The sequence below is a fragment of the Cricetulus griseus genome (genome assembly GCF_003668045.3).
Source record: "Cricetulus griseus strain 17A/GY chromosome 1 unlocalized genomic scaffold, alternate assembly CriGri-PICRH-1.0 chr1_1, whole genome shotgun sequence".
In the NCBI taxonomy this organism is placed as follows: domain Eukaryota; kingdom Metazoa; phylum Chordata; class Mammalia; order Rodentia; family Cricetidae; genus Cricetulus; species Cricetulus griseus.
Window position 1 is genome coordinate 102012835 of NW_023276807.1, and position 20435 is coordinate 102033269.

The window sequence follows — 20435 nt, forward strand, 5'->3', positions numbered from 1 at the left end:
ATTCTCCAATGGGGAACAATTTCTAACATAATTTCTGGCTTGCATAGCTCTGAAGACTCCAAGGATTCAGATCAGCCTCCATAGTGTATGAATTTCAAATGCATGGGGACTAGTTGGAAGTGACTCCCACATTGTGGTAAATCACTTCTTCAACTTTGGGTCCACACATGATATGGTATAGTTGGTGCCATTCACTGTGTATTCTTGTACATTTAGTATCTATTTTTACCTTCTAATAGAAAAAAAGAAAAAGAAAAACCTACAACATTTTATGTCCTGAAATTATTATAAAACTGATGAGATTTTAAAAATTGAATTAAAGCTTATTAACTTAAAATTAGTGTACATAACAAAAGCCATTCACAGTATTGTGCAACCACTATCTCTTTCTTGTTAGCTGTTACTGCTCAAGTCCTCCCTTTCCAAACATTCCCTATATAAGCACTTGTAGGCTTTGTGTTTCTGAAAATGTCCTATGTGTGGAGACATACAATACGTAGGCTTCTACACCAGGTTCCTTTCACTTAGCATAATGTGGTTTATCTGTATTGTACCATGTATCAGTCAGAAAAGCAGCATTGTGATAAGAGATCCTTTACTTCTCCCTGCTTCTTCCCAGTGGCTATGCAGCAGCCCACTGCCCCCTGGCACACAGCAGGAGTGGATGACTTTGCCAGCTTCCAGCGCAAATGGTTTGAGGTGGCCTTTGTGGCAGAAGAACTTGTACACTCTGAGATTCCTGCCTTCCTCCTGCCCTGGTTACCCAGCCGGCCAGCCTCTTATGCAAGCAGGCACAGCTCCTTCAGCCGAAGTTTTGGAGGACGGAGCCAGGCCGCTGCACTGTTAGGTAAGTTCTTGACCTAGTTAGATTCTGGGAATAGCAGGTGGCTGGGGAAGGGTGGTCGCTAGCCTTCTAGCATGTACAAGGCCCTACTTAGAACCATAAGAAAATTGTTTGTTTGAGAGAGGGTCTTTTTGTGTGGTCCTGGCTGGCCTGCAGTGAACAAAGATCCACCTGCCTCTGCTAGATTTAAAGCAGAGGCTCTTTTTTTAAAAAATGTATTTATTTTTATTTCCTTTGCACTGGTGTTTTGCCTGTGTGTGTGTGTGTGTGTGTGTGTGTGTGTGTGTGTGTGTGTGTGTGTGTGTGTGTGTGTGTGTGTGATCAAATCCCCTGGAACTGGACTTACAGTTATGAGCTGCTATGTGGGTGCTGGGAATTGAACTGAGGTCCTCAGGAAGAGCAGCCAGAGCTCTTCGCCACTGAGTAATCTCTCCAGCCCCCAAGAAGAGACTCTTAACCTGTAGGTCTCGATCCCTTTGTGGGTCAAACAACCCTTTCATAGGGGTCACCTAAGACCACTGGAAAACACAGATATTTACATTGCAAATTGTGACAGTAGCAAAATTACAGTTATGAAGTAGCAACAAAAATAATTTATGGTTGGAGGTTACTACAACATGAGGAATTGTATATATGAGAATTGTATAAGGATCACAGCATTAGGAAGGTTGAGAACCACTGGTTAAATGCATTCACCATCATGCCTAACAAGAAAAAAAATGTTTCTAAGTAAAAACAAGAGTTAATTAAGATATCTTATGACTGGGTGTAGTAGGCTTGCTTTTAATCCTAGCACTTGGCAAGCAGAAGCAGGAAGAGCTCTGTGAGCTCAAGGACAGCTAGGACCCTGTCTCAAAACACAAAAAAGGAAGGTAGACAGACAGACAATCTCTTTCTGGACAGATGTAGTTGGTGGTACAGATCAGGAATTCTAGCACTTGAGAGAAGCAAGGCAGGGACTGTGAGTTTGCGGCCAGCCCAGGCTGCATAGTTATGGCCCTGTCCCAAAAAAATAACCAGTTTATTTATTTGCTAAAGAAATAAGCAGGGCATAACCTCAACATTTGAATTCTTCCTCGGAAAAAAATCTAAGATGACTTGCAGAAGAGAAAGACCTGAGTTTCACTATTGCCTGTGATTCGGTTGGGTGGATGTTTGTTTATTTAATGTTATTTGGGGTTGCCTTTTTGTTTGCTTGTTCCTTTTTAAAAGCCTGTGATTCTCATTTGGAGGTAGCAGCAGAAAGCTGTTTTGAAATGCCTACCTAATGTTGATACATAGACCTTTGGCTTGGCCTGTGGTGGCTCCCACTTCCCCATCCTTTGTCACCGAGCATGGATGCTGCAGAGGCATCTGAGAGTCTTGCAGAAACAAGTACCACATGCCTTCCGTTCATGTTCATGCATAGGTCTTCTCATGTTTGCCACACAGTGTGTTAGATCTTGGAGTCATAAGGGACTGTTGCATGCTTCTATGCAAACTGACCCCTGAACTTTTCCCAAAGCAATGCTGATGACTATGGAGCTAGCTTCTTTTGAAAAATTCCTTCAACCTGGCACTCACTGTTGAGACTTGCTCCATTTTGAGACAGCTCTGGTTGTGAGGGCTGAGCTTCAGTATTCTTTCTCCTGTAGTGATACTGATGGGCTCTCCAGGTCATTAATAGCCCCCTAGAATGCTGTGCTTGTTTCTCTTCTGGGCTTATGCATATTGATTAATTTCCATGTAGCTGGCTGTACCTTTGTCCACACTGAAAGCCTGCTAGAAGCATTTGCATTGTCAAATCTTACCCTGGAAGCACAAAGCCAGTGATAGAGTAATTACCACCTGGGTGCCCCCTAGACTCACTTATTCTGCACTTAACAGACCTGATAATAGAAGAGAGATGTCCCAAGTCATTGATGATGTTTACCACTTGCCTTTGGTTTTGTGACTGGGGCTTTTTTACCTGGAGGAATATATACATAGTGTGCAAGCCCAGAGAATGCAGCTCTCTTTGACTGTTGAGTAAAGGGCTCCTGAGAGTGTCATAAATCAGGTCCATGAAGCCCAGACAGAATCTAGCTTTAATGAACATTTTAGTATCAGAGTAACCAAGTAAGGGTACCAAATGTGCCTCAGGTGTTCATCAAGCCACAAATAGGCCTCACTTTGAGCATTAGTGTCATAAACTGGAAGGAAGGCTTAATGGAAGTAGAGAAGAGGAGACACATAGAAGGCAAGTAAGGGAGTCTGTAAACCTTTCTTAGCCACATGCTTTTTGGCTGGGCTGCCATATCAGTTTGCAGACAAGGAAACAAGGTTTTCAGAGACATGCGTATGTGGCTGGAATTGCAGCAGGTTGGCTCTCCCAGCTCCAAATCAAGAGCTTTGCCCATTTTGCATGTTCTAGTATTGGGAGAGTGTCATTCAGTGCCCGAGGTAGTGCTCTCCTACCTACCAACAGAAGCTCATTAAATTTGTTGACTTAGGAGCCACTCAGAGCTTCTACCTACAGAACCCAGAACAAACTGACTCTTTCAGAGAAAGAAAAACTGAGGAGTAAGGATGTGAGAGCGGATCCTGACTTAGAGAAAACCTAGGTGTGCTGAATGTGGTTAATGTCCATGGAGTCAAAGCCCTGAGTTACATGTCTGCAATAGGATAGGCTTTCATTTCCTCAGAAAATATTATAGAACTAATTAATACCTTCCTGGGAGGAAACCAGAAAGGTAATATTTCTCACTGTGGTTGGTCTAGGCTGTTTTTCCTTTTATCTGTTTGTGGGTCATTGAATCCTGAAGATCTTAGGTACAGTCTAGTTGAGTTTCTGACTTCGTGATCCTGGTTAAGATAATCTCTCTCCCTCGTAAAAGAAGAAAATGGATGGGCTAAGGAGTCAAACTGCTGCATAATTGGCTAAATCTAGCTTATGGCTTTATTTTATAACTGTCCCTCCTACACTTTTTTACATTTACATGTATTTGTATTTGGACACACATGGAGGCCACAAAAGGACATTAGGTATCCTTCTGTAACATGTTGTTACACTCAAAGGACTTCGGTCCTTAGAGGCAGGATCTCTCCCTGTGTCTTTGTGTTTTCTCAGCTAGGCTGAAAGCCAGCAAGCCCCGTGATCCTCCTGTCTCTGCCTCCTTTGAAGCTGGTTGCAGGTGTGTGGGGGACATCTGGCTTTTTATGTGGGTACTGGGGTCTGAATTCTGGGCTTCATTGATTGTGCAACAAGCCCTTTTAAGTGCTAAGTCATTTCTCTAGCCCCCAGATTTTCTTTTTCTTTCTTTCTTTTCTTTTCTTTTTTTTTTCTTTTTTTTTTTGAGACAGGGCCTAACTATATAGTAAAGATGTCCTCTAACTTATATTTCTTCTGCCCAACCTTCTGAATGCTAGAATTAGGGGGTTAAGCTATCATGTGTGGCTGTGATCGCTAATTTTCTTAAAATGAATTTTAGCTCTCCAGCACAGTTGAGCAAAGGCTTCCCATAGATCCGCTGCTCTTTTTATACCCAGCCTCCTTCACTGTCAACCCCCACCACAATGACATTTGTTCTGATCCACAAACATGGATGCACTGTCATCACCCAAAATCCGAAATTTATATTAGGTATTGTACATCCTGTGGGTTTGTATAAATTCACGGTGGTGTAACATACAGAGTAACTTATTCTAAAATTTCATCTGTTTTTATAAAGTTTTATTGGAACATAACTGAACACACCAGTCTCTTATGTAATATCTATGGTGCTTGTGCCCTACAGTAGCACAGCTGCTTAGAGAGAGCTCATAAAACATAAAATAATTATTATCTAAGACAAGCAGAACAAGTTTTTGCAGACCCCTGGCCTGGTGACTAGTGATTTTCAGAAATAGGAACCTTTGTTGGGCACTTCTGCAGTTTCATGCTTATGATACTTAGTTGTTCATTCTTCTACATCATCCCACTCCTGTGCCTCTCTTTGTGTGTCCCCACCCCCCTCTGTGTGCTGACACAGCTGCCACTGTCCCAGAGCAGAGGACTGTGACCCTGGATGTCGATGTGAACAACCGAACGGACCGGCTAGAGTGGTGCAGCTGTTACTACCACGGAAACTTCTCTCTCAATGCAGCCTTTGAGATCAAGCTACACTGGATGGCAGTGACTGCCACAGTACTCTTCGAGATGGTGAGACTATCACCTTCCTTTAAGGCAAGGGGGTGCTTTGTAGAGGTTCCTGTCACTTTCATATAACCTTTAACCTGTTAGGATAACCTTAAAACATAAAACATAGGAGTTTAGAGTATAGACTAGTGTTTCTTCGCCTAGGCATTACTGTATGGGCACCAGATGACTGTCTGTTGTGAGTGACTGTCTGTTGTGAGTGACTGCCCATCGTAGGTTGTTGAACATTCTGGCCTCTTCTTCCTATTGAATACCAGTAGCATATCACTAGCCGTGCTAACCAGACATTTTCCAAAACTTGTAACTACTGGTCCAGAGTGAAAAGAAAACCCCAACTCTCCTTTGTGTCCTGGGACTTCCATCTAAAAGCAGCCATCACTATACCCATGTTTAGAACACTCTGGGGACTCTTTGTCTATACAAAGTGGTGGTAGGCTAGCTGGCCATGGTGGCTCATACCCAAAAACAAATCTCAGCACTTGAGGTGTTGATATAAAAGAATCACTACAAGTTCAAGGCCACTTAGCTATATACATAATGTTCTAGATCAGCCTAGAATTCAGAGTGAGAACACACTAATGTACACATGCTGAATATATATTTACATTGTGTTTTTTTTTCTGTTACCTGTGTATCTTCTATACCAGCACAAATAAATCTGCCTTGTTTTTTATTTGTTGGGTTTAATTTTTTTTGCTCCATTATTTTTAAAGATTTACTTATTATGTATACAGTATTCGCTCTGCATGTATGCCTCCAGGCCAGAAGAGAGCACCAGATCTCATTATGGATGGTTGTGAGCCACCATGTGGGTGCTGGGGATTGACTCAGGACCTCTGGAAGAGCACTCAGTGCTCTTAACCTCTGAGCCATCTCTCAAGTCCCTGCTTCATTATTTTTAATGGCTACAGAATATTATAGTATTTATTCATTCCATAGTTTACCTCACCAATTCCCAGTTGGTGAATATCATTGGTTTTAACTTCTGTTCCTCAAACAAGAGTGAGTTTGTCTTCTGGGGCATTTGGCAGTGTCTACAGATACCTTTGTCAACCCCACAACAGGGGGAAGATTGGATATATTATTAATATTTAATGGACAGCTACTGGAGTTCTCTGTTAATGATCAGGTCCCTCAAAGAAGCAACTGGCCCACAGTGTCACAAGTGTTAGCTGGTCTACTTATATATACTGTGCTGTGAAGCCAACTCAAACCACTGCCCATCCCCAGCTAAGGCACTATAAAATAAGCACTCCTTAGCTGTCAGTGTCTTCTCAGAGCCCTCCTTAGCCATCACCACAGTCTGCTCCTCCTTTTATGCTCACAAATTCAGCTCCCCCAAAATATTTTCATGTGTCACTTGATTCCCACTCCCCTCTAACACCAGCCCAAGCATTTTATCACATAGCTGAGCACAGCTGGAAAGCAAAAATAATTATTTAGTGAATGCTAGCAGATCTCTTGAGAGAAGTAAGTGCAGCACAGGACAGCAAGTTAATTTTCAAGAGTTTGTATGCCTAATTTTGTCTCACAAAGCATGGGATATTGGGGATATTTCTCCTGGTCTGTTTCTGTTAGGCATAGTCTGTGTGGCATTAGTATCTTCAAGGACTCTTCGCTTGGAAAGGTACTTATCCAAGGAGCATCTATAAGATCTGAGTTAAGGGGAGGTGGTATCTAGGGAGTTGGGTTGGTGGTCAGAGTCCTTAATTGTACAATATTGAGAATCTATGTTCTGATCCCAGCACCTACATAAAAGCCAAACCTTTCCAAGCGAGGGTCCTGGGGATTCAAACTCAGGTCCTCATAATTGTGCTCTATCCATTGAGCCATCTCCCCAGTTGCTCCACCTTATTTTAAAAATCATATTTATTTGTGAGAGAAAGAGAGGTAGGGTGTGTGTAGGACTTATGAGTCAGTCAATTTTCTCTTCACCATGTAGGGCCCAGGTTGCCAGATTTGGTAGCAAGCAAATATTCTGAGATAGGGTCTCTCACTGAACTTGAAGTTTGTCATTTTGGCTAAGCTATCTTGGCCATTGAGCCCTTGTCTTTGCCACCCCAGCCCTACTGTTTTGTTTCGTTTTATATATATATATATATATATATATATATATATATATATAATATGTTTGTTATTGTTTTTTAAAGCATTTGCTTATGTTTATTTCATTTGCATTGGTGGTTTGCCTGCATGTATGTCTGTATGAAGGCGTTGGATCCTCTAGAACTGGACTTACAGACAGTTATGAGCTGCCATGTGGGTTCTGGGAATTGAACCCAAGTCCTCAGTGCTCTTAACCACTGAGCCATCTCTCCAGCACTTCTCCAGCCCTCTGTCCCAGCCCTAGTATTATTGGTAGCGTGGCACACACAGCTGTGAACAAGAGACCTTGTCTCAGGCAAGGTGGAAAGTGAAGAGCAGCATCCAGGGTTGTGCCCTGACCTGCACACATGCATTGTGTGGTGTGTGCGCACACATGCAAACACTTGTATCATGTACACACAAAATATAGTGAGAGTGAGTGGTAGAGGAAAATACCTGGCCTTGACCTCGACCTGTCTCACATACATGCACCAAAGGTCCAAGTCAAAAGGAATACCAGCTGCTAGACACGTTGGCATGAATCTGTAATCCCAGATGTGAGGTGACAGCAGAAGGTTCCAATCCTAAACCAGCATGGGCTACACAGCAAGACCATGGTTCAAAAACACAAAACAAAGCAGGAAAGAAAGACTATTTCAGGTGTTCATCCAGCTCTGTTCACCTTGTGGAGGACACCAGCTCTTCTCCAACAGGTTGACAGTGGGGTGACTGTATCTCAAAACAGCATGCAGCATGACCACAGCACTCACTCACACCTATATAGTTACAGTCAGGAAAAGGAGTGTTGTTCCTACCAAGGAATTTAGCAACTGTCTTTAAAAAGTTCAGTTTTCACATCTATTCATGTAAAATCCACTGAAAGCAGCTAATGTATTTATCATAGTGGTTTTTTGATGTTTTTTATTTGTTTGTTTGGGGGAGTTTTGGTTTGTTTTTAGTTTTTCACAACAGGGTTTCTCTCTGCTCTCTGTATAGCCCTGGCTGTCCTGAAACTCATTGTGTAGACCAGTCTGTCCTGGACCTTAGAGATCCACCTGCCTTTGCCTCCTGAGTGCTGGGATTAAAGGTGTGTGCCAGCACCACCCAGCAGGCTTTTTTTTTTGGTTTTTTGGTTTTTTGGTTTTTTTTTTTGAGACAGGGTTTCTCTTTGGAGCTTTGGAGCCTATCCTGGCACTCGCTCTGGAGACCAGGCTGGCCTTGAACTCACAGATCCGTCTGCCTCTGCCTCCCAAGTGCTGGGATTAAAGGCTTGTGCCACCAACGCCGGCAACAGATGACTTCTTTTAAGGCATTGCCCATGTTTGTTACAAATCAGATCTCCTCCCTGAATCCCCTCCACCCTAAGACAGGGTCCCTTTGTGTAGCCCTTGCTGTCCTGGAACTCGCTCTGTAGGTCAGGCCGGCCTTGAATGCACAGAGATCCACCTGCCTCTACCTCCCAAATTCTGGGATTAAAGGACTGTGCTACCTGGCTTACAAAGATTTTATGAGGATAAATATTACCTCTGATAAAAAGATTTTTGACAAAGCTTTAGAAATAAGTCAGTCAAACTAGAGATTTTGGCTTTACTTTTGTGTTTTTATTTATTTTTAAAATTTTACTTTGTTATTTTGCGTGTATGGGTGTTTTGCCTGTATGTATGTCTCTGCACAATGTAGTGCTCCCAGAGGCCAGAAGAGGATGTTGGATTCCCTGCAACTGGGGTGCTGGGAATCGAATGCAGGTCCTCTGGAAGATCAGCTAGTATGTTTAGCCACTGAGCCATCTCTCCAGCTGCTGACTATTGCGTTTGTGTTTGTCTCTCTGATGGAACTAAGAATAGTTGTCTTCTGTTATTGTTTTTGTATATATGTAACATTTACATATGATGTATGTCTGGGTGTTTTTGGGTACATGCATGCATGTGCACAGGGTTACAGACCCATGATCCCATGCCAGACTTTGTAAAAGTGGGTTCCAGGGCCTGGAGAGATGGCTCAGAGGTTAGCACTGGCTGATCTTCAAGAGGATCCGGGCTCCATTTCTAGCACTCATGTGGCAGATCAGAATTGCCTGTAACTCCAGATCTACACATACACATAAAAATAAAAATAGTCTTTGATGAGTGCTCTGGGTATTTGAAACAAGATACTTTACCTACTGAGCCATCGACACAGCACCTTCAAGTGTAGTTTTTAAAGAATCATTTGTTTAAGTCAAGCTATGGGTAAACTGTATTTTTTTTCAATATATAAAAGAAAGATTTATTTGGGATTATGGTTCCAGAAGGTTAGAATCCAGGACAGTAGAGTAAAGGAACATCAGCAAGAGCCAGAAACAAGGGCTCACATTCTGAACTGATGTGAGCTAGAAATTCCCAAAGCCCACCCCTACTGACACACTTCCTTCAACACGTCTATACTTCCTTCCTCTCCCCAAAGAGTGCCACCAACTGAGGACCAAACATTGAAATGCCCAAGACTATGAGGGACACTTCTCATTCAAATAACGATACTGGGTTATATAACGAGGCTTTGCCAAAGAAAAGAAACAAAGAAGCTAGAGAGACAGCTCAGCAATTAAGAGCTCTTACTAGCTGCATGCAGGACATGGTGGCACACACCTTTAATCCCAGTGCTCAGGAGGCAGAGGCAGGCAGATCTCTGTGAGTTCAAGATCAGCCCGGTCATCATAGTGAGGTCCAGAACAGATAGGTGTGTTACACAGAGAAACTCTGCCATGAAAAAACGGGGAGGGGGGGGAGCATTGACTGCTCTTCCAGAGGACATAGGTTTGATTTCCAGCACCCACATGGCAGCTCACAACCATTTGTAACTTTGTAACTCTAGTGCGAGAAGATCCAACACTCTCTTCTGGCCTCCTCAGCTACTGTATTTTTTTTTTTTTAAAGGATGGGAGCCTTGATATACTGCCCACACTGGCCTAGAACCCCTGGCACAAGTGGTCGTCCTGCTTTAGCCACCCAAGGACTTGGGACTATGAATATGTGCCACCACCCTCAGCTTGTATCTTTTAATGCTTGACAGAAGTAGAGGAGCCCAGAGTTCAGACAAGCCTGGGCAACATTCTGACACCCTATCAGAAAAAAAAGAAAAAAGAAGAAGAAAAGAAAAATAGATGCATCAGATCTCCCCTCTGTACTAGAGTCACATCCATGAGCTTCTTGTTTCTTTTGTTTGTGGGGGGGGATGTGAATTCTCAGAAGGGGAATCGGGACCGCATGCTGGACAAGCACTCATCACTAACATACACCTTTAGCCTGGGGTTTTTGACTTTAGGTTGGGATTGTTTTGTTCTTTGTTTTTGTTTTTTAAATTTACCTGTATGTGTGTGGACCATAATCTATATGTGGAGGCCAGGGAGCAAGTCGAGGGAGTTAGTTCTTGCCTTCCACTGTGTAGTTTCAGGGAGATAAAACTTAGGTCATCAATGTTGATGGCAGGTGCCTTTACCAAGGAGCCATCTCAGCAGCCCACCAGTTTGGTTTTTTGTGTGTTTGTTTTAAATACCCATTTTATGTTTTTTTTTTAAACGTATTAAAAGAAAAAAAATTACATAGTCCCCTGAGGAAACATTGATTGTTGGAGTTACTTACAAGAACTCTGGCTTTCAGGAAGATAGTTTTAGGAGTTCCCTGGAGTGTACTCTCCTGTATGCAAAAGCTGGTCACTTTGGCTAGAAGCCACTACAGTCATCTCCCCCCCTACATCAAGTAACAGTGGGTTATTTCCTTATTTGATACACTGGACTTGGTCCACAACAAAACTAGAAAGATTCAGCCTTTGTCTTGTGTCCTTGCTTCTGACATTTCACAGAATAAGAACGGTTTCAGCTCTCACAAGTTAGTTCCTTGCAAAAGAAACTGAAGGTCAGAAGCTTGAGCCATGAAGAGAAGCTGTGTGCTGAACTCAGTTTTTCTAGCATTCATCGAGAAGCAAAATTGCTAGAGCCAGAGAACTTGAATAAGTGAATATGCCTATTGATATGTATGCTGCCACTCTGGCAGGTCTGCTCTTTGGAAGCAGAGGTATTTTCTTTGATTGAAAAGAACCTGGAGATGATGCTGTTTGTGCTTTCATTCAGGTCCAAGGTTGGCATCGAAAAGCTACCTCCTGCGGCTTCTTGTTAGTTCCAGTTTTGGAGGGTCCTTTTGCACTGCCCAGTTACCTGTATGGCGATCCTCTGCGAGCCCAGCTCTTCATTCCACTCAACCTCAGCTGCTTGCTCAAGGACGGCAGCGAACACCTGTTCGACAGTAAGAGCTACTCCCTTCTAAAGGGTCTGTCACTGCATCAGTCCCCCATCCCTGGAACAGTCCCCTATGTTCTCTCATAAGTAGAAACAAAGACATGAGTAAGAAACAGAAAGCAGGAGGTTGACCATTCAGAAGGAGGAAAGGATAAGTGGGAAGTGGGTTGAGAGAAGGGAATGAGGATACTTGTCTGAAATGTCATAATGAAGCCCATTGCTGTCCAGTGAACATAGCCTAAGAAAAACAAGCTACAAAAACTACAGGCTAGTTAAGAGAGTCTTTCTTTCTTTCTTTCTTTCTTTCTTTCTTTCTTTCTTTTCTTTTCTTTTCTTTTTCTTTAAAGATTTATTTATTTATTATGTATACAGTGCTCTGCCTTCATGCCAGAAGAGGGCATCAGATCTCATTACAGATGATTGTGAGCCACCATGTGGGTGCTGGGAATTGAACTCAGGTCCTCTGGAAGAGCAGCCATTGTTCTTAACCATTGAGCCATTTTTCTAACCCCTAAGAGAGCCATTTTACAAGAGGTGGAATAATCTGGATTTTACCCTGGATTTTTTTTTTAATTTTCAATTTTATTTTATACATATGAATGTTTTGTCTGCATTTATGTCTGTACACCTCATGTGTACCTGGTGCTTACAGAGGGAGTTGGATCTCCTGGAACTGGAGTTCTGGATAGTTGTGAGCCACCCCAAGGGTGCTGGGAACCAAATTTAAGTCTTACGCAAGAGCAATCAAGACTCTTATCCTCTGAGGCTGCTTCTCCAGCCTCTGCTGGACATCTGATCAGTGACTGGTTAATCTGGGACAGCTCACTTAATGCTTTTGAGCTTTGGGTTTTTCTTGTGTTGGTGGCTAGAGCCAATCTGCCAGCTCTGCCATGCCCTGTGTACTCTCAGCCACCTGATCACTGCAATGATTGTTTGAAATTGAGGAGAGGTTTTTGCATGCTATTCCATGCAAAAAGCCCCTAGAGAGACCATCAAAAACAAAACAGGAAACATTGTCCTGCAAAGCTGGGAAAGGCTTTGTAAATCCCAGGCTCCCTGTGTGTATCTCCAATGCTGCATATTAGAACCCTTCCTTCTGTCAGGAAGGGAGGCAGCACAGGGGACCACCCTGATATGCCTTTTACCCCTATCCATACCTCCCATTGCTATCACCAAGCACTTACGCATAAATACCTCTCAAAAAGCTTTCCATGAGTTCAAGATGACATTGTCAAAAGCAAAAGGCTGGAGTTGATGCTGATGTGTCAGGAGCTATCTGATAGAAAGATTATAAACATGAAAGAGACAGCTTTGGTGTCAGAGAAATATTTTCTTCCCACTCCATGTAAGTTTTTGTTCTGCTAAATGGCGAGGAGGGTGAGGAGGGCTTGCCAGGTAGGGCAGGCTAAACTTAGTAATCCTGTGGTTTTAGGACAGGCTGCCCTACTAGTTCCAACAGTCTGTACTCTCCGCTTATAGGGTACAAGACATTTTTGTACCTGAGCCCGGCAGAGTCCCTCTGCATCAGTAGCCAGAGATTCTGAGCTGCACAGAGCTTACAAAGTCCCTTTGCACACATAGGTATTTCTGCCTACCTCACAGCATGGTTTATGCAGTCCTAAATGTGAATGGTTTTTGTTCCTTCCAGAGTTGTAAGCCAGGCAACTCATTGTAGTATTGTCAGTATCTTGAGGGACTACAGTTACCTTTCCACATTTAGGGATGCTCTCCTCACTGTAACAGGATTGCTCGCAGGGCTGGTGATGGTTCTGACCTGGTCTTCTAAACCATCAACTTCAGTTGGTTACCATGGTTACAGAGAAAAGTCCTAGTTAAAGGAATAAGGACCCAAGTCTAAAATTCAATATTCTAGATTCTGTGCCTCTTGTTTTCTTATCTCCGCTTCTTATAACAGTGAGTCTGAGTCTTCAGACTGACACAGATGTGGTAGGTATGTGGGTATGGGTGTATCTGCTGCATATGTATTTGTGTCTGTGTGTCTGTCTGATTGTGTATGTGGGGTGTGTGTGTGTGTGTGTTTCCAATTTATTTTAAAGAAAGTTCTAATTATGGACAGAGTATCAAAGCCACTGCATCCCTAGTCTCTGGGTTGTCTATGCTGTTGTAGCCGGACCCTCAAAACCTCCATCCTGTTGCTATGTGACAGAGTACTCAACCTTCCCTTCTCCATTCTGCTTTTGGTCCTCTGCAGCTGCCTTGTGGAAGAGGGAGCTGGAGTAATTCAGTCAGTGATGGAGGACAGATTCTCCTGCTCTGCCCTCCTCCCCTCTGCTGCTGCTGACTTCTCAAGAATTCATTTTATATTCCTTGCCCTTAAAATGGAGCTAGTCATATTCTTTCTTTACAGGGAATTGGAAAATTAGTGGTGTTAGAAACATGGGTGGGTGTTGTTTTCAGAAGCAGCTAATGTACACTTCAGGTTTGTGTTTTAATAGACTTTGAGAACCAGGTCTGCTGGGCAGTGGTGGCTCACGCCTTTAATTCCAGCACTCGGGAGGCAGAGGCAGCCAGATCTCTGTGAGTTCGAGACCAGCCTGGTCTACAAAGAGCTAGTTCCAGGACAACCTCCAAAGCCACAGAGAAACCCTGCCCCAAAGAAAAGAAAAGAAAAGAAAAGAAAAGAAAAGAAAAGAAAAGAAAAGAAAAGAAAACCAGGTCTAGTGGTGCATACCAGTAAATAGCCCTAGGAGGATAAGGAGTTTGAAGTCATCTCTGGCTACCTGGAGTTTGAGACCAACCTGGGCTATGTGAGACCCTGTCTCAGAAACAAATGAACAAACATTACTGAACTCTTTTCAGCTTTAGGTTTTTTGTTTGTTTGTTTTTTCAAGACAGGGTTTTTCTGTGTTGTTCTGGCTGTCCTGGAACTTACTCTGCAGATCAGGCTGGCCTCAAACTCACAGAGACCTACCTGTCTTTGCCTTCCAAGTGCTAGGATTAAAGGTGTGTACCACCACTGACTGGCTTCTTTTCATCTTTTGAATAAAACATTACATAAGCCTCATTCTGATGTTCACACTGGCTCCTAAGGACTACACCTTTCTTAACTGTGTGGAACTTGGGGAGGGATTATGGGATACACAGCTGTCCTTCCTGTAACTTTGGGTGGGAACTAAAAGTTCAGATACAAAAGACAAGAATTGTCAAGAGCAATGAAGAGAACAGTGTGAGTTTATTACAAACCTTGTGATCACAGCTCAGCATGTATTCCTTATTCCTTTCAGGCTTTGAACCAGAAACATATTGGGATCGAATGCACCTTTTCCAGGAAGCCATTGCACACAGGTTTGTCCATTAGCAAGAAGGAACAGTGACAAATCAGTATTTTTCTCCAGTATCAGTTAGCAAAATGAAACCCAGTTCATTCTGTTTCTGAGGAGAAACTAGTTCCTAGTGACAAACTCACTGCTTACATCCACTCAGACTCAGAGATAAGCGCTCCCTTGCCAATCCTATGGCTATTGCCTTGCAGACCTCATCTCTTTGTTACTCTGTGAAGGAGGAGAGCCTAGAGCTTTGTAAGTAGCCTGCAAGAGTCCAGTTATGCTATGGAGGAGACAGGTGAAATGAAACATGGTAAAATTTGTCAGTGAGCCTTCCCACGTGTTAGAAAGACAAGGGATTGTTTAAAAGTGATGGAGGAGAGTAGATATTTCTTGACACTGGGTTTGTGCACCAGGAGAAGTCTTTCTGGCTCCTCTGATTAGCATCTCCTACACCAGTGCAACAAACCACGTTGTTTCCAAGCATCACTCAGCTGGTGTCCACTTGCTACTTCATGTTTCTCATGGTGAAACTAAGCCTCCGTTATTGTCTCAGTGACATTCTGCCTTCTTTGCTGTTCCTACATCTTCAGCTGCTACCACTTGCTCCCTGAATATACCCCCAACACCCACCATTTATTCCCAAGGCCTTAGGTCTCTAACCTCTCCCACCTTAGACCCTACCCTACGACCTGGACCTTCTTTATGTGCTCAGTAAAGGGAATGAAATGGATGCAGTGGTAACTCACTTCCTCCTACTACTAAATGGGTGTGGATTTGAGCAGAGGGAAGGAAGGGAGGGAAAGGCCTTGCACAGGAAGTAGACGGGTCTGATCCATACCACCTCCACACTGCTGAGGAACAGTGGAAGTCCCATGGCAACTCTTAGAGCTTGGTCTTGCTTTTCTCACCCCTCTGGGGTTTCTGGGCTCAGCTGGTAAATCTGTAAGAGATAGTAGTTATTAGGTTGCCCCAGCTAACCACAGCTGGTGAGCAGCTCCTTGGCCAGTCACTAGGTGTCTCCTAGATATGACCCTTAGTTGTCAAATATGCTTTTTTCTTCACAGTGTCTTGTTCTAATTGTCCTCAACCCAAGTCCTGGACATATGTTCTCTAAACTGTTGTCCTTTTTTTTCATCCTCTTTTCTAGCATCTGACTCCCTTTCAGCAGACTCTTGCCTAAGCCCCACCTCCTCTGCCCCTGGCAATGTCTGTCTCCACCAGGAGCTCTCAGCTCCCTCTATTTTGAATTCCTTTTTTTTTTTTTTTATCCTCAGAGGATTTTACTGTGTAGCCCTGGCTGGCCTTGAACTCACAATCTACCTCTTGAGTGTTGAGATTACAGGCTACACCAGCATAACAGGCTTTAAATTCCTCTTTTCTTTTTAAAAACTGTAGACTAGACTGGTTTGTAGGCCCTTGGAGGACAGAAGTTTAATTTCCCCATCCTTGTTCCCATTTCATAGTGCCAGTAGAGTGAGTTTTCCAGAGTAGTTATTCTACTCCTAGCTTCTTATACTATGCTGGGGACTGAACCTAGAGCCTTTTGAGGGTGCTTAGGCAAGCAACCAGCCACTAAGCCTCATCCCCAGTCCTACTGTGGTTTTGCATAGAGTGGAATTCCGAGTGGAGATGTAACTCTGAAATGGCAATCTACCCAAAAGGTCCATCTCAAGGAAATCTAGAAATGCTCTCATTGCCCTCATAGTGTCCTTTGTAGTTACTCCTAGCTCTTCTTTCTACTTCTTCTGGATAGTTGGAGTGAGATAGTACAACATCTCTAGGGCATATGCTCCTTGCCTTCCCTGCAGTTGGCCTGAGTAGAAAATCACTTGGCTGAATTGTAGGTTTTCTGAGGATTTTTAGGGGGTTCAGGTTTGTTTTATTTAGTTTTTTATTATTGTTTGTTTTAGGTTTTGAGGGGACAGGATCTCACTATGTAGCTCTGGCTGGCCTGTAAACCATCCTAGCCTTGAGATCTGCCTTCTAAGTGCTGGAGTTAAAGGCGTGACCCACCATGCCTGGCTAAATTGTGTGTTTAAAAATTAAATATCTTGGGGCTGGAGAAATGGCCCAGCAGCTGAGAGTGATTGCTGTTTCTTGTAGAGGACTCAGATTTGGTTTCCAGACCCACATTGGGCAGCTCAGAACTGCCCATAACTCCAGCTCCAGAGGATCCAACACCCTCTTCTGGCTGCCAAAGGCACTCGTACTCAAGTACATACACATACATAGAATAAAAATTTTTAATTAAAAAAATTTGTTGGCCGGGCATTGGTGGCACACGCCTTTAATCCAAGCACTCAGGAGGCAGAAGCAGGCCGATCTCTGTGAGTTCGAGGCCAGCCTGGTCTCCAGAGCGAGTGCCAGGATAGGCTCCAAAACTACACAGAGAAACCCTGTCTCGAAAAAAACCAAAAAAAAAAAAAAAAAAAGAATTTGTTTAGGCTGAGTATATGGTGAGTATATGGATCAGTTGGTTGAATGCTTTAGCTAGTGGGCCCCAGTCACCACGTGAATCAAGGCACAGTGGTGCACAACTGTGATCTAGCACTCAAGAGGTGGAGACAGGAAGATCAGTGGTTGAAGCTCATCCTCAGCTAAATTATGATTTTGAGGCCAGCCTTGAATGCATGAGACCCTGTCTCAAAAGTTAATAATATATGAATAAGAAGGATCTTTACTGGTTATCTAAGGAAGAAATGAGGCAAGAAGCCTCTGGTCCAGATGTGTCCTGTGGACACTATTTGTTGAGTTTGCACACTTTATGAGTATATAGGGGATGTTGTCAGCATAGAGCTGGCAGCTTGGAGGATCCAGAACAGCATGTCCCCAGCAAGCTCAGTCCAGGAAAGAAGACACATTTTACCTCCTACATCACTGCCTTCATTACATAAACCCCTCAGACACAGAGGGCAGAATCTGGGCACATCTGTTAGCACGTCCTTTACAGCTCTTAGCAGGTGGGGCTAGAATAAATGTGCTTTGTGGAAATAGAAAAACCAGGAATAGAACAAGCTATAGATAAGAAGTGGAACAGGACAAGTCACAGATGAGAAATGGCTTCTGCCCATTTCCCATTTCTAGAGCACAGCACAGCACAGCAAAGAGCCTTGATTGGCTGATCCTCACCTTAAGAATTTTAATTAAGATGCTTCATTCCATTTATGTGAAGGCCCTTTTTGAGAACCTTTCCAATGCTTAGCGTAACAACATAGAGACAGATGTGGCTGGGAAAACAGAAGACAAGGGGCAGGTGTGGATGTTTAAGCTGCCTGCCAAGACAGATGCCACAAGAGGCAAAGGGAAGGTTTAGAGTGAGGAGCACATGCTGGGAAAGCATGTGGAAAAGGAAGGCACGAAGTGGGGATGGAGGCTGTGTGAAGTGCTGCTGTCAGGCAGTGACACAGTGGGCCCTGAGCAGGAGAGCTGGGGAGCCTCAGAGTTGGAATGCAGCAGGTGCTGGCAAGTACTGAGGGAAAGAGTAAGTAGCCTGCGTGTTCCCCATGGGGGGCCTTTCCATACTCTCCATATTCCAGCATCGTGGGCTGTCAGCATTCTAGCTACACACTGCCGCCTGTTTCTCTAGCTAATGAGACCATGCCTGTGTGTGTTTCTATCCATACCATAGGTTTGGATTTGTACAAGATAAATATTCTGCCTCTGCTTTTAACTTCCCTGCTGAGAACAAGCCACAGTATATCCATGTTACAGGTGAGGAACTGTGGGCAAAATCCGGGTGGGAACACAAGAGCCAGCTGTAGGTGCTCACCAGTGGCTTCCACTCAGGCCTGCTCTCTCCCTTCAGGGACAGTGTTTCTTCAGCTGCCTTACTCCAAACGCAAGTTTTCTGGGCAGCAGCGCCGGCGACGGAACTCCACCAGCTCTACCAACCAAAACATGTTCTGTGAAGAGCGGGTTGGCTACAACTGGGCCTATAACACCATGCTGACCAAAACATGGCGCTCTAGTGCCACAGGGGATGAGAAGTTTGCCGATCGGCTGCTGAAGGACTTCACAGACTTCTGTGTCAACCGTGACAACCGACTGGTCATGTTCTGGACAAACTGCCTGGAGAAGATGCATGCCAGTGCCCCATGAAACCAAACTGTTCGACTTAAGAAAGGCTGTGGGCATTCTAGGGTTGGCTTTCCAGTTAGGCTCTGGGCATCAGGTTGCTACTGTCAGTGAGTGGGGCCACTGCTGCTTTTTGGCCTTTGCACAAGTATGAGTTGGGAGAAAGACTGGAAGCAGCTGCTGCTGCTACCACCACCCAGATCTCGCCATCATGTGCGCATGGCAGGGGGAAGCACAGATTGTCCGTGGGAGGGAGTCTGTGTCTGGGAATGGGGTAGGCAGCTTCCATTAGGTCCTTTTCCTTTACCAGCAGTGGGATATTCAGAACAGAACCTCCTGATTCCTGCCCAGGAGCACGTGTGTATAACATAATTCTGTGACATTGTGTACCATTGGCTCACACCAGGTGTACATATGTGTACATAGCAGAAGCAAATAAAGCCCCCCCACACACACACAGCCTTGTTCCTAGTAGCAGTCCCTGGCTAGAAGGCCAGGCCAGTGAAGTCACCTCAGGTGGTAAGAGAACACACTGGTCTTGAGTCTGGCTATGAGTCAACTTGGACAGGAGCAAGGATCCTGCTGAACAAGACTGGTGAGCAGGCAGCACAATATAATAGGAAGCTCTAGGCTGATTCTATTGGAAATGTGCCTTGCTAAGTGGCTGCACCGGCAGCCATCTTGGTGTCTCTGACGTGTAGAGGAAAGCTGCTGGCTCTAGCCTCAGGGAGGGCAAAGACTGCAGAGGGATCTGCAAGTCGTGGCTACTGCTTCCTCATTACCCAGACACCCTGGTGACTTATGTTCTTACCAGCTTTTGAACCCTTCACCTCTCCTGGGCCCTGTGCTGCAACTCCAGATCCTGTCTTTCTTACATCCCTAGGAAACCTAACTTGTCTGTGGTCCATCCTACTGTTCTCTCCTGAGAAGCTGTGTAAGCTTTTGTTATTTGTTTTTTAAAAGTACTCCAAGCAGGTATTCAAGACTGAAGCAAGAAGATTGTGAAGTTCTAGGCCAAATTGGCCTCCATGGTATATTCTCAGCAGAGCTGGGCCGTGTAGTGATACTGTCTCAAAAATCACATGGGGCTGGGATGATGGTTCAGTAAGGCGCACTTAACTGATCTTACAAAGAACCTAAGTTCTGTGCACCCATGTGGCCACTCACAACCATCCATAATTCAAGTTCCAAGGGGTCCCACACCCTCTTCTAACCTCTTGTGGCAGCAGGTATACATTGTAGACCCTCCCCCTGAGGACCTCCAACTGCCAGGTTCCACCCTCAGAACATTCTTAACTGCCCTAATGGCTGGACCAGCCCCCACCCTACAGAGTAAAACAGTCTAGGACTTGAAATCCCACCAATCCCCACCCTGAAAATCTCCACCCTGAAAAGCTCCTTCCCCACCAAGAAATGCTATATAGACCCTGACTTCTGTTCAGTTCTCTGCTACTTCTCACCTGAGCAGAGGCAGCCACCCTTCTGGGCTCTTCCCTCCCAATAAATCTCTTGTATGAGGTTTGTTGTGTGGTGTGACTTTGTGGTATTCCTTGGCTTCCAACTGCCAGGATACCTTTTCCCTCAGAGCTGTAACACTTATACACATATGTACATGCAAGCAAAACACTCATACACATAGAATAAAAATGAGTACCTTAAAAATAAACAAGCAATTTCACTCCATTGTACTTGCCACTTAGAATTCTCTTGACTAGACTC

General features: G+C 44.1%; 1 protein-coding gene across 12 annotated transcripts in view; it reads left to right on the forward strand.

Moving 5' to 3' along the window:
* The window catches only part of Depdc5 (DEP domain containing 5, GATOR1 subcomplex subunit), a 124689-nt gene extending 104454 nt beyond the window's left edge, over window positions 1-20235 (forward strand). For 7 of the 12 annotated variants that reach the window (XM_027387230.2, XM_027387229.1, XM_027387228.2 and 4 more), the window contains 6 exons: window positions 620-847; window positions 4834-5003; window positions 11191-11362; window positions 14601-14661; window positions 18271-18353; window positions 18448-20235. In XM_027387230.2, coding sequence (XP_027243031.1) covers window positions 620-847; window positions 4834-5003; window positions 11191-11362; window positions 14601-14661; window positions 18271-18353; window positions 18448-18740 — 1007 coding nt within the window. In that variant the 3' untranslated portion in view covers window positions 18741-20235. Of the gene's footprint in view, window positions 1-619; window positions 848-4833; window positions 5004-11190; window positions 11363-14600; window positions 14662-18270; window positions 18354-18428 lie in introns of those variants that run through there. The other 5 variants (XM_027387236.2, XM_027387237.2, XM_027387235.2 and 2 more) reach the window with 4 other exon arrangements.
* The last annotated feature ends 200 nt before the right edge of the window (window positions 20236-20435 follow it).